Raw genomic sequence first — 13,179 nt, forward strand, 5'->3', positions numbered from 1 at the left:
GTCATTTCCCCTATTCATGTTTAAGAATGGAAATAGGTTCTGACTGTATGTGACTGCTGACCGTTCCAGGTTCTGGTCCACGCCATCACAGAGCACGTGGAGGATGCTGGCGTACATTCAGGCGACGCCACCCTGATGCTGCCCACTCAGAGCATCAGCCAGGGGGCGCTGGAGAAGGTATGAACACACCTCACACATTCAATTCCCAAGCTAGAACTTAATCAGTCCCCCTGCAACATACAGTTGGTCTTTCGTAGACACTTGTAGACTCATATGTTGAGTATGTTTAGCAGTTGGGTTTAATGTGTGTTTTTCTTCTTGTCGTCAGGTGAAGAATTCCACTCGGAAAATTGCTCAGGCCTTTGAGATTTCAGGACCCTTTAACACCCAGTTCCTGGTGAAAGGCAATGACGTCATGGTAAGTAACGGTACCCCACCTGTCATATCCTACCCATTGATCACTTTGATCTGTGGCATTCCCTTGATCTGTGGCATTCATGTTTTAATATTGCACTTGCGTTTGATTCGTAGATGTTGCCCATGTGTGTTTGAACACGATTGACGTTGACGTCTGTATGGGCTGGAAGTATATTTTATGAATGAACTGTGTATTTAGCGTGTCTTCCCCGCTTGTCCACCCTGCAGGTTATTGAGTGTAACCTCCGGGCCTCGCGCTCCTTCCCCTTCGTGTCCAAAACCATCGGCGTGGACTTCATCAACGCCGCTACCAAGGTGATGGTCGGTGAGCCACTGGATGAGGCCAGCTTGCCGTCGCTAGAGAACCCCATCATTCCTGTTGACTACGTGGGCATCAAGGTGAGCGATGGGTCGTTAAACCGCTAGGCCGTGATTGGTGTGAGTGGTAAAAGGGAATTGGCTCTTGAATTTGCACGAAAAATCCAATATTAGTTTTTATTAACGTGATGTCTGCTGGTGTGACAGGAGAGCTGTCACACACTGCAATTGGTACCTCTGTTGCTTTTTTTGTGTGTTTTATATATATGAGAAAACAGCAGTTCTACAAAAAAAGGCTAGTTATCAAATCAAGACGGGCGCCCACACATTCATGAGACATTGTTATGCAGTATGTGTGTGAAAGTGTAAGCGTTTTAGTGAAACAGAACAATTGTGTTTAGAGACTGGAGGCCCCCCCACACCCATTACTTTGTTCAGCCTGTTTTCTGCTGGGGTGCTACTACCGTTATGTGGCATGCTTTTTGAAACAATTTGATCAAGTCAAGCAAGCTTTTCACTCGCGTGCCCTGCAACAGTCTAATGATAGATCCTCTTTGAGCCCCGGTTGATCCGGAAACAGACCAAAGAGAGATCTGAGGCAATTTTTAAAAAGGTAATCGCCACTTGTCACCGCCTTCATGTTAATAACGGAGTCCCGGTCGGGCGTCTTTCAGTAGGCTGAATGTGGCGGCGTGGTGGCAGAGCCCCACCATGAGCAGAGCCCTACCAGCAAGACATCATTATAAGGAAACGGTGTCAGATCGCGTAACAGAAGGTAGCAATTACGGCTTCATCCCTGCAGATAGGCGCATTGCAGTGAAAACAGAGGGGGCGATAACAGCCAGGCCTGCACTGGCGCTCACCTCTCAGGTTGGGTGTGTGTGTGTGTGGGAGGAGTGTACGTATCGCCCAGCTGTTCCAGAAGAAATTTCCCTTCCGAAAGTCATTTCTCCCTCTAATTACAACAGCAGCCCACTGACAATGGCCGCAGTCGAGAGGCAATCGCGCAGGCATAATCCCCCCCGCCCGCTCAGTTGAAGTTTTCAATTTCTGCCCTGCACCCTGGCAGTGAATATTAAACAAGGAGAGGCAAATATTTCCCGACACCGGGCTCAGGAGAACATTTGCCAGAGTTTACTCCTGAGTCAAAGATATCGGCCACCTCAAACTAATTGGGGGTCATTAACCATTCACGCTTTTGGATAATCTGTGTTGTGGCTCCCCCTTTATTTCTGTTGGTTGCTAGATTTTTTTTGGAGGGGAACCATTTTTTTTCAATTAAGTCTTTCAGACAGTTGACAGCAGCCATTTTTGCCTTTGTAATTGTTTAAATTTGGTTCAATTCAATTTTATTTGTACAGCCCTTAATCACAAGTTCAGTCTTAAAGGCCTTTACAGGCCATATATTTATGATGGATTTTTGCTGCTGGTTACAATCCCATTTCTTTCTGACGATTAAATAAATATAGTTTATTCAGAAAATAAGGATATTTTAAGAGATTGTTATTATCCTCTTCCTATCTCTCTTGTCGGTTTACCACCACTTTTTATTGGTCCCGTTGTTGGCAACTTTCTCCCTTCAGTCTTATTCTTCTTTAAAATAGGGTTCTGCAATGCCCAAATCCCTCAATGCCAGGACTAAGCCTGTTCAAACAAGGCCTCCTGTTGCAGCTTGGGGCCCCTCTGTAACATTCAGGGCCCGGGCAATCCGGCACAGCTCAGCGGCTCCCCGGGAAGAACCAGAACTGATCCGTTCCTCAACCACCATGCCTCAACCCATAGTCACTGCGCAGCGATGTCTAGCCACTAACAAGTCCCCTTTGTGCAATTTCTGGCTTATGTATACAGATGTACAGCAACATCCACACAACAGTTATCCACGGCCCTGGGTTCAGTGTCTGTTGACGATTTTGTGTGTGTGTGTGTGTGTGTGTGTGTGTGTGTGTGTGTGTGTGTGTGTGTGTGTGTGTGTGTGTGTGTGTGTGTTTGTGTGTGTGTGTGTGTGTGTGTGTGTATGTGGCAAGAGGGTTGATCTGGTGGCAGATCAGTGGTGGTTAGCCCTGACATACATGAAGAGAAAGCCATAGGAAAACGCTCCCTCCAAAGGCTAACGGTTCCATTTAGCATGCCCCGGTATAAGCCTTATTCTCGGAGCGGCCATATTGGTGCTAAATGCTAGCTGGATGGGGATAATACATACAGATTTTCATTCATTTTCCCACCCAGCGTGAAAAGAACATAGAGAGATGGAGACATGTATCATGTTTTCATTTTTTTTTATATCTGACAAAACTCCCTAGCAAGAAGAAAAGAAACATCTCACAGAGACGTCTCACTTTATTTTCTGCCATTTTCCAGGCGAGCTTGTCTGGAGCGCCAAGATAACATTGTTCATGTTGTGACATTTCCACATCTCTATCTTAATGCTTATTCAGAGTGGGCAGTCATCACATGGGACAGGGCGAGTGTATTTGGCTGATTTGTGTGTACCTGTACACTCCCGCATTGATTATACTATGAATTATATGTATGTATGTAAGGTATATTTATCTACAGTTAACACAGTAATGAATACAGTATATATATATATATATATATATATATATATATTTATTTGTGTATAATAGGCTGCTAAGGCAACCACAGCATTGGCATTTGTAAAACTGGAAAAACCCAAACTGGATAAAAATGTAATTTTTGAGTGAGGAAGAGGATAGAGCCGATGACACTTCAAACGAAAAAGGCTACTGCTTGAAAAAAGGTTTGTGTGTCTCAGGGGTTGCCATCAATGCCAATTTTCAAAAGCTTTCGGCCAGTGAGTCTCCCTCTGCTTCCTCCTGTTCTTGTTGTGGCTGCATTAAGCCCAAAGCCCACCGGCCATGTCGGGGCACACGCATAATAAGGATTGGGAATTTCTGCATCATAAAATAGACCTTATTTCTTAAAGAGTTGACCAAAAATTACAACCCTGCAATGCTATACAAATATAATGTGTACAAATAAATAAAATGCATACTAGTTTGTTTGAAATGTCAAGGTTTGACATATTTGTGCTTGTGTCTTGTTTGTTATCATTGTCTCCTACCTCACTCGGCTGAACTGACTACCTTTCTGTTATATCTGCTGTAGAAATGGGGGAGGTTGTGTTAACCATTTGCATATTGAGGTGGGTGTGTAAAGGGAAAATAAACAAACAATATTGCTTGAATAAAATAAGAATGTATACGTTTTTTATGACCCTCTATGCATCATTTAACTCAAACCATTTTGCTCCATAGTTTTCATATCCCAACACGCTGCCGTAGGCGTCGTGCACTGTCTCTGTTATTTGTGGGGTGTTTTTAATGCTAGCTTTGTCTCACCCCTCGGTGGCAGCCTAGTTGTTCCCTATTTTGGTGGAAATAATTTACTCTCAAGTGGCCCCTAGCCCAGCGGTACCCAACCGTGGGTCCGGGGTACCACTTTGGGTTGCTTTATATCACTATGGGGTCCCAGGAGATGGCTGACATAAGCTATACATATTTGATGGTCAATTTAAAGCGAACCATTTCATAGACGTCATACGCATTGACTGCCTTATGATTCATATAGCCATGAGCAAACTACTGTCCCAGCCTATAAACTATAGTATCACAATGCAGGATGATTTGTATCACCTGTGATTGCCACCTTCCACACAGCACTCCCGTGCATCGGCGAAGCAAAAGAAAGGGCTTTTCCCACAATCAACAAGTGTTTCAAACGGAGCAGATGCTGTCATGATGATGAACGTGCACAACAATATACCATCAATTTATTTGAAAAAAAGGCCAATCTGCCACAATGTTTATACCTTTCTGAGGGGCCTTTTTTCATACAAAAAGTGTGAGACATCTCGTGAATGCATAACCCCTACACCTCCATCTTTAAATAAATAAATAATCCATATTTCGTTTATCTTCCGCCCCTTTGTCAGGCCCCAATGTTCTCCTGGCCTCGCCTGAGGGATGCGGACCCAGTGCTCCGCTGTGAGATGGCCTCCACCGGAGAAGTGAGCATATTTGGAAACACACACACACACACACACACCAAGTATCGCTTCTTCTTCGCTTCTCCTCTTATTGTTTTGCATTTGTACTTCCTGAAGTTCGACGGAGACGGCCAAGGTAAACATTTGCGTTGCACACTTGTTTTTGTGTGTAGCTGATGTGTATATGTGTGTGTGTGTTTGTCTCGTTATAGGTAGCCTGTTTTGGACCAAACATTTATTCTGCCTTCCTGAAGGCCATGCTCTCTACAGGTTTTAAGCTGCCTCAAAAGGGAATTCTGATCGGCATTCAGGTAAGTCCACGGCCATGCCAGCCAGTTGGTAGAGAGGCCCTCCAAATACCTTTGTGCGCGTGTTCCACGCAATGTTTTCCATTCCCCGTTTACTCTTGCATGCGGAAAACTACATATTTTCACATTTTCTTCCTCCGTAGACCATACTTATTTTTATAACTTCTAAATCAGACTTCTCAAAGCATCGCGCCTTTCACCGCTGCAACATGTATTCCTGAAGACACTGTTTTCACCACAGTACTCTCGCTAGGCTGCCACGGGGTCGCTGCGGCTTCTGTACTTTTGTATTGTGTAATCGTGAATGAGGATGCATAGTCTACCTTTTCTCGACAGACAACCTTGACGAAATGAAAGCATGTGTGTTGTGCAGGACTGTTGTAAGAACGCAAAAACATGTCTCTGCATGTGTTGCCAAGTAATCTTTCTTTGCCTTTCATTTCTCATTTGTGAGAAATTTCTAATTTTGTTCAGATTTAAGAACAGCAGACAAGGCCTGTGAAAGTTTTATCTTTCATGACAAAGTAGAAATATCTGTAGTTGCTAGAACCAAGTTGAATCTGGCCATGACTTTAGCAATCGGATCACACAAGAGCATGGCTCTCTCGGCTTCTTGACATATAAAAAGAGCATTGAAGGGCATACTGGGTGCCAATGTGAAATTACATTCACGCACTAATCACAAATGTACCACTATATGGGGATACTGCAGATCAGTTTTGCAGATCTTTAAGATTAATGTTGAAGCTATATCAGGGCTGAAGTAGTCTTCTCGGGGGAGTATTCCTTCTTTAAAACTCACTTTCAGCTCAGTGTTTGAGATTCCAACGTCTAGACAGAAATGCACTGCCCGTAAAGAATGTGTTGCTGCCTCACGCCTACCCAATGTGCTGTTTACTGATGCTCCTTTTACAAACAGAATGTATTCAACCACCTTATAAAGCTGTTGATGGGAAAATATTGATTATATAAAAAGAAAAAACAATCGGGAGTATAACAACAAGCTGGTGTGTTGGAGAGATATAAATCCTGCATATTTTGAGAGAAAATACCTACATATTGAAAGGTCACAGGCAATAGACTAGCATAAGGTGGTAGTGAGTGGCCTTTGATCATCTGGCTGTCGATATTCAGAACGAATTTCATTTTGGATTTTGATCCAATTAGATCGTACCCAATGTAGCAAAAAGAAAAATACAATCTAACTTTTTTTTTCCATCTCAAAAGTAAACGTCAAAACACATTTTACAGAGAACATCATCATTTTAGCGAAATGTGTCTTGAGTGTATGCTGTTCATTTCAAACTGATGACACTCACAGAGGAGCGTTAAGTACTTCAATCTGACAGATGACTGGAGTAAACAAATTGATCAAAAGAAAGTGGTGGGAGCAGTACTGTTAGATTTCAGCGCGGGATTAGGTGTAATCGATCCCAAAGTATTGTAAGAGAAGCTCAAATGTTATGGCTTTGCCCTGCCAGCCAGAGCGTGGATCAAAAGCTGCATATCTTACAGAATACAGAGGTATTTTGAACGGTAGCTTATCTGACATGAAACATATACAGTGTGGAATTCCCCAAGGTTCTTTGCCTCTGTGACTGACACCAATAGAAACTGGTTTACCACGTCACGCATAAAAACTATGTAACAGTTTCAAACACAACAATGTCTCTCATAATAAAAAGTATTTTCATGATTTACTACTAAACAATGACGTAACAAAAACCTTACTACCAACATTATAACTAACATTCCAATTCTCCTATGCTTCCTAAATGGAGGCGGTCGTTGGGATGTGACTTCTAAATCCTTTGGTTACTAAAATGAGAAGAAACGTATTTGTGGAAAATAGGCACTCTTTCTTTTGTACATCACTATTTGCCAATTACTGCAAACAACAGCACTATCCCACCCAGATTAGGGTTGAGTGGCATGGTTAGTTGCTAAAAAAACAGTGGTTGGAAAGCCGCACCTAGTGCAAAACAGCAGCTAGGCTGATTCTCTGATACCCCATGAAATCCAATTTAAATAAGATGCAACTGAGTTTCTCCTGGCTGCCCGGACAAACCCCCAGCTCTCGAGCAAACTGAGGTCTCTCTAAGCATTCACACACACACATCGTACAGTAGTGTATCGAGCCATGATAGTGTGTAATTCCCTACTACTGTACGTCACCAAAATACAGAATAAACCAAACCTGAAGTGCAAAACTCTTAGCAGAGCCACACCTAGGCTGTCTATCCCTCTCTCCTCCTTCACTCCTCAACACTTACAATGAGATTACTTGAATCTTCAAACATGTAGAATGAGAAGACTAGAGTTTCAATAAACAATATCAATAATTATTCACAAGCAGGACTACAAAATGGCCACACTCAAACCGTTTTTGAACATTTCACCCAAAACGGGTTACAAACATTGTAACCCATACACCGTTTCAAAGAGAATACATTTACATTCTAACTGGGATAGTCTAGTGAGATGGGATAGGGAGATGATTTAACATGTGATTTCCTTATGGTGGTTGGCACTGAGTGGGGATACATGCACGATTGTGGCTAACACCGTAGCATGATATTATGGAGCCAATTTCTGCTGAACTTTGTGAGAATGGGACATTCCACTACTTCAACATCACTCCTGAGACAGCTCTTTTACTTACCGGTACTCTTTAATTAAGTCTTACTTTCACTTCCTTATCCGCTCCCATCCGTCTTTCCCTCTCGCTCGCAGCATTCGTTCCGGCCCAACTTCCTGGCCACAGCACATCAGCTGAAAGAAGAGGGCTTCAAGGTAAGCATTGATCGTACCCGAAGACACCTCTGCGTCTAACAGGGAACACCCAGACTTCCTCGTCTATTCCTTAAACAAATAAATTCATGACTTCCCCGCTGTGCATAAACCCCCTCAACACTGATCGAAAGAGGTGAAAGTACATCTGCCGGATGCTCATCCATGTGTTGAGCCCTACCTGTAAACAATCGCACAATATCTATTTCCCCCGGAAGAGTCACCCTTGTTTCCTCTGTCCTTAAGCTGTACGCCACAGAGGCCACCTCGGCCTGGCTGGGGGCCAACGACGTGCCTGCCACGCCCGTGGCCTGGCCCTCCCAGGACGACGAGCACAGCAGTCTGCCCAGCATCATCAGGTGAGGGCCCCATACCCATCCTCAGGCACTGCCCCCTGAGACACACCTCCACAGCACAGCCCACCACAGAGCTGTGTTTGTGTCCGACCATACACTACAACATGGAAGAATAACCCCCCCCCCCCACACACACACACACACACACACGCAGTTCGTTTATCTTGGCACGCTGTGCACTCTGCTCATCAGTGCTGCAGGGTAGAACCTTCTGGCTGACCGAGTCCTCCTTTGGGGGAGGGATTCATTGGCCTGGCTTGATTTCATTAACCAACATGGCAGGACTGCGATGAGTTTCAGGACTCTGCGTTTGCTTTGGAAGATTAGGGGAAAGCTAAACAGTTTAACAGCCGATTTTAACCTTTGTGTGTGTAAACGTTGGCAAGGTGAGTTCCTACGGCTGATTGATGTAGAATGATTAGTGAAGTTGGCATAGTGGCAATGAGTGGTTCAGCAAACTAGCTATAACTCTAACGCTGGGCTTTTAATGGTTATGTTGTGATTAATCCAAATAGGTTGCTGTAGTAACCAGCAACAGACCTGCCAAAGAGATAACAAAATACATGTGTGCACCTGTTTTGGCTTGCCCATCAAAACATTGTGTCTGACAGAATACACGACAATGATTTACCAGCAAGGAAAAGAGGTCTACGACTAATGGCAGTCCTTTGTCAATGGAACTGATTGTGTTAAAAAAAAAACTCAGGTTGGACTTCATGTCCATTGTTGTCACCAAAATAGAAATATAATAAAAATGTTTATAGAAAGAAAAAAAGAGAAAGAAAGAGAGCATTGCTTTATCCAACAGCGGTAAACGGCCTTACCTCTGATGAGCATAATTGTTATTTTGTCAATAAGCATGGAAGTCTCGTTCCCTTTTTTGGAGGCATATTTTAATCATTCCATTTATGCGCATCATACTTAAAAAACAGTAACACATAATATATGGCAAGCGGCCTGCAGAAGAGAAACCCTGTAATTTGTAGGGCGGCGAGGTTTCCATAACAAGCCACGATCGTACTGAAACACAGCCATCTGGAGCGTATGTCTGGAAATGAGTTGGTGAGGAAGGAGGATTAAAACGCCAACGAGAATATATAATAGCAAAATAATCCACACACACACACACACACACACACACACACACACACACACACACACACACACACACACACACACACACACACACACACACACACAGCAATGACGGCAATTGCATCAGCTGTAGCTAATGTTTTTTAAACACTTAACACCTGAATGCATTGTTCCATGGGAAGGACATGGCAAGGACATTGTTTCACAGCAAGGAATGAATGCCTGTGGCATTCATGCCAATCATGTTTACGTCTGTGCTTCTGTGATTTAATTAGCATACAACACTCATCTCATATCCCTGACAGGGATAACACTTGTAATTCTTGATACTTCACCTGTGTGTGTGTGTGTGGGGGAGGGGGGGGTTGTTTAACTTGACACTCACACAGCCCTCTAATTTTGAGTGATCATTCAGAGGCCCAGGTCCTCCATATCAGTTTAGCTCTCACATCACTAAAATGGATATTGCTTAACCTCTACCCAAATTTGCGTGTGTGTGTTTGTGTGTGTGTGTTTTTGTGCAGCCTGATCAACGAGGGCCATATTGACCTGGTGGTCAACCTGCCCAATAACAACACGCGCCTGCTGAAGGACAACTTCCTGATTCGCAGGATGGCGGTGGACCACAGTGTGCCACTCATCACCAACTACCAGGTCAGTATGCTCTCTGTACCCCATGCCTGTAGGTGAACAGGCGTTACCCCGTCACCACAGACGTCTGGGACGGGGTGCTTCCAATGTGCATGTATTGCGCGTGAGAGAGGGCGGAACATTCAGTTACATGGCTTTGGCGGCGAGAGAGCGGGTGGGACTTTCAGTTGCATGGCTTAAGTGTTGCGAGAGAGAGAGAGGGCAGGACTTTCCGTTACATGGGTTCAGAGGCAAGAGAGCGGGCGGGACTTTCAGTTACATGGGTTTAGTGGTGAGAGAGCGGGCGGGACTTTCAGTTATATGGGTTTAGCGGCAAGCAAAACAGAGGGCGGGACTTGCCGTTACATGTGTTTCGTGGCGAGAGAGTGGGCGGGACTTTCCAGGTTTATGGAGCGAGACGGAGGAAGGGACTTCAGAGCATGTTTTGGAGGGAGCAATATCCAAGAGAGAGGAACTCTGTTAGTGTAATATATGTTTCTGGCGCATGTTTTGGATATTGCTTTGTCAAATCCTTTATCAGAGAACTCTGTATCATTCTTGGTGGTTTTCCTTCTTGTAATGTTTTTCTTCTTCTCCCTCTGGGGACTGTAAACTGACGTCACTGACAGCTCAAAGGAAGTTAAACATCTGAAATTGAATTGTGGCAGGCCAGTAAAGCGGTTCAACATGACCTTCTCAGCCTAGCGTGACTTCTACCGACTATTAAATTCAATTCTGGAGCAATTTACAGTAATAGGCATACTCCGGTTCCTCTAACCAGGGTTGGTAATGCTGGTTCCATCTTGTTTTCAGACTAAACTTTCATAATTTGGCGTGCTTATCTATGATCATATTCTGTTTGGGAATGTGGCGATTGTCTTATCATTTTCAGTTCTTTTGCGTCTGCAACACAGCACCGTGGTAGTCATCGAGACGATGGCAAATAACAAATCCTTGTAAAGCGTCAGAAAAGCTCAACTCAAAAACAAAACCCTGAGGCTGTTGTGTGTCTGGTCCCGCCTCAGGTGGTGAAGCTGTTTGCCGAGGCCATCAGCTACGCCGGGGACCTGGACACCACCAGCCTCTTCCACTACCGCGAGAGAGAGAGCCAACAGAGAGAATCCAGGCGGCTGCTGCTGTAGAGGCAAGAACCCCCCCAACTCCCCCACCGACACCACCATCAGGGGAGGGGTGACAGTCGATTGATCCTTGGAACTTGAGGCTCATCCGGAAGAATCATCCGAGACAGACTTCGTCCGCTCGTCAGTTGTAGTGTGTGTGTCTGCGAGGTCTGACCTCGGATCTGTCACACTGCGTTTCACGCGTCTACCTTTGCTGTGTTCTGTATATGTAGAAAAGGGCTTTGATGTGCGTTTCGCTGTCCTTCTGGTCCCACGGGTCAAGTGGGGGGTGGTCTGCCGATGCGTCGAGAGAAAACAGCAATGTTTACAAAAATGTTTACTTTGCGAATAATAGAGAACATCCCTCAGGGTGGTGTTTCTTTATTTATACTTGTTTACACTCCACCAGTACACTCCTCTCCCGACAGAACTCCACTGTGTGCTGCGGGGGGTAAGTTGGTTAGATCTTCTCTAAGCTGGACAGTTTATATTGATGACCTTCCTCCCAAAATCTCTGTAATTCTTGCGTTTAGCACCCTAAATATAGCCTTTTGTTGCAGGCCGATGGTTCAGTGCCTCCCTGGATATCCGATTTTCCATTCTTTTTCAGATTCAGATTAAAGCGAAAGTGCTTTTGAACTGTAAAAATGTATGTCGAAACACCGTTTGGAAGGTGCCGAAGGGAGCTGGCATTCAAGTAGTTCATTTTCTTTTGACCCAAATTACCCATCTGGGATTTATAAAGTACTATTTTATCATATCTCAAACGAAATAATGAGTTAAATAGTCCTCAGCCTAACTGTTTACAATTTTAGGATAACTGATCTGTTTGATGTTTACAGTGTTATGATTGCTGGTCTGTTAAGTTGTTTATGTGTATATATGTATAGCTTTTGGACTAAATGTCAAGCTGCTTTGCATTTGAATACATTGTTGTCCATCATTAAAAATATACATCTATAAAACAACATCAACAAGGTTCTGGAATTGTCTTTTTTTCTTCTATTATGGCAGGTTACTATGGTTCACTATGTTCCTGTGTGTGTGTGTGTGTGTGTGTGTGTGTGTGTGGCTGTGGGTGTGGGTGTGGGTGTGGGTGTGGGTGTCTTGTCTGAGACAATTTATATATTCTTTTCCTGATGCCCACTGATCCTCACCTCACCTCCCATACAAGATGTACGAGAAGCTCTACAGATCTAGCATGTGGCTGTTCTAAGTCGTAAACCAAAAAATGCTCTCTGTTCATGATAACTACACTAGCTGGTTTTCTCAATCGAGGTGGTGGAACAATTATTCAACAAAGGACCACACCAGTAGCGATCACGCTCTCGTTGCCGGTATGGTTACCTGGCAACAGTGCCGGCAACAAGGGTGTCCCATGACAATAACCCCCTGGTAAGGCCCCCACATTGTGTACTGCTCAGTGGTCTCAAATCCCTGTTTGATTAAAGTGCAAGATCGTTAACGTTAACCTTACTGTGTTGTACTGGAAAAGATTGCTTTTGACATTACTGCCTGTTGCCGGGTTGCTGGTTCAAAGGGCCCCGTAGTGCATCTTGGGTCTAGATTCTTAACTCGTATTTAACCGCGTCTTCCTGAGGGCCCGGAAACGTATCCAAAATTTAGCCAAAACTGGCAATCTGATTACAAAAAAATAAAGGCTTCATTACACTAGAATTAATGTTTGAGTCACAAACAGCAAAGAAATGCCTTTTCCTCTCGCTTCCACCTGGCCCCCTGCTCACTCTGTCTGGGACTTGATACTGCTTGCACATGGCTCGAATTTGAAAGTGATCACCGGTTGGATGCAGACAGACATCCCCCTCAGAATTGCCTATCGCCCGGGGCTTGGAGTGGGAGAGATCAGTTGATGTAACCTCTCGGAAGCAGCTCTGTGTATACTGCATTTGGACACGCTTACATACACGATAGGTAATGGTGTTTTTTAAGTGACAACTGATGTATTTCTTCGATTTGACACACCCAGCATGAAATTGCTAAAATGTATTGAATTAGAAAAGAATAATACTAGTCTAGAATAATAATAGTCCTGGATCTCTCGTGAATTGTGGTTTTGTATCTCTGAGATAGATACTGAGGGACTTGTTAAAGTAATAGCTCTGACAAAGCCCTTC

At 44.1% G+C, this 13,179-nt stretch overlaps 1 protein-coding gene across 1 annotated transcript in view; it reads left to right on the forward strand.

Annotated features, from left to right (window-relative positions):
- Positions 1-11,065, forward strand: part of cps1 (carbamoyl-phosphate synthase 1, mitochondrial) — a gene marked incomplete at both ends in the record, with an annotated part of 39,195 nt that extends 28,130 nt beyond the window's left edge. The window contains 9 exons of the mRNA XM_079731301.1: positions 70-177; positions 329-418; positions 646-816; positions 4,691-4,765; positions 4,957-5,055; positions 7,786-7,845; positions 8,089-8,201; positions 9,818-9,947; positions 10,949-11,065. Of these exons, the coding sequence (XP_079587427.1) occupies positions 70-177; positions 329-418; positions 646-816; positions 4,691-4,765; positions 4,957-5,055; positions 7,786-7,845; positions 8,089-8,201; positions 9,818-9,947; positions 10,949-11,065 (963 nt within the window). The remainder of the gene's footprint in view (positions 1-69; positions 178-328; positions 419-645; positions 817-4,690; positions 4,766-4,956; positions 5,056-7,785; positions 7,846-8,088; positions 8,202-9,817; positions 9,948-10,948) is intronic.
- Between the last annotated feature and the right edge of the window lie 2,114 nt (positions 11,066-13,179).

The sequence above is a fragment of the Pollachius pollachius genome (genome assembly GCF_949987615.1).
Source record: "Pollachius pollachius genome assembly, chromosome: 3".
Taxonomy (NCBI): Eukaryota; Metazoa; Chordata; class Actinopteri; order Gadiformes; family Gadidae; genus Pollachius; species Pollachius pollachius.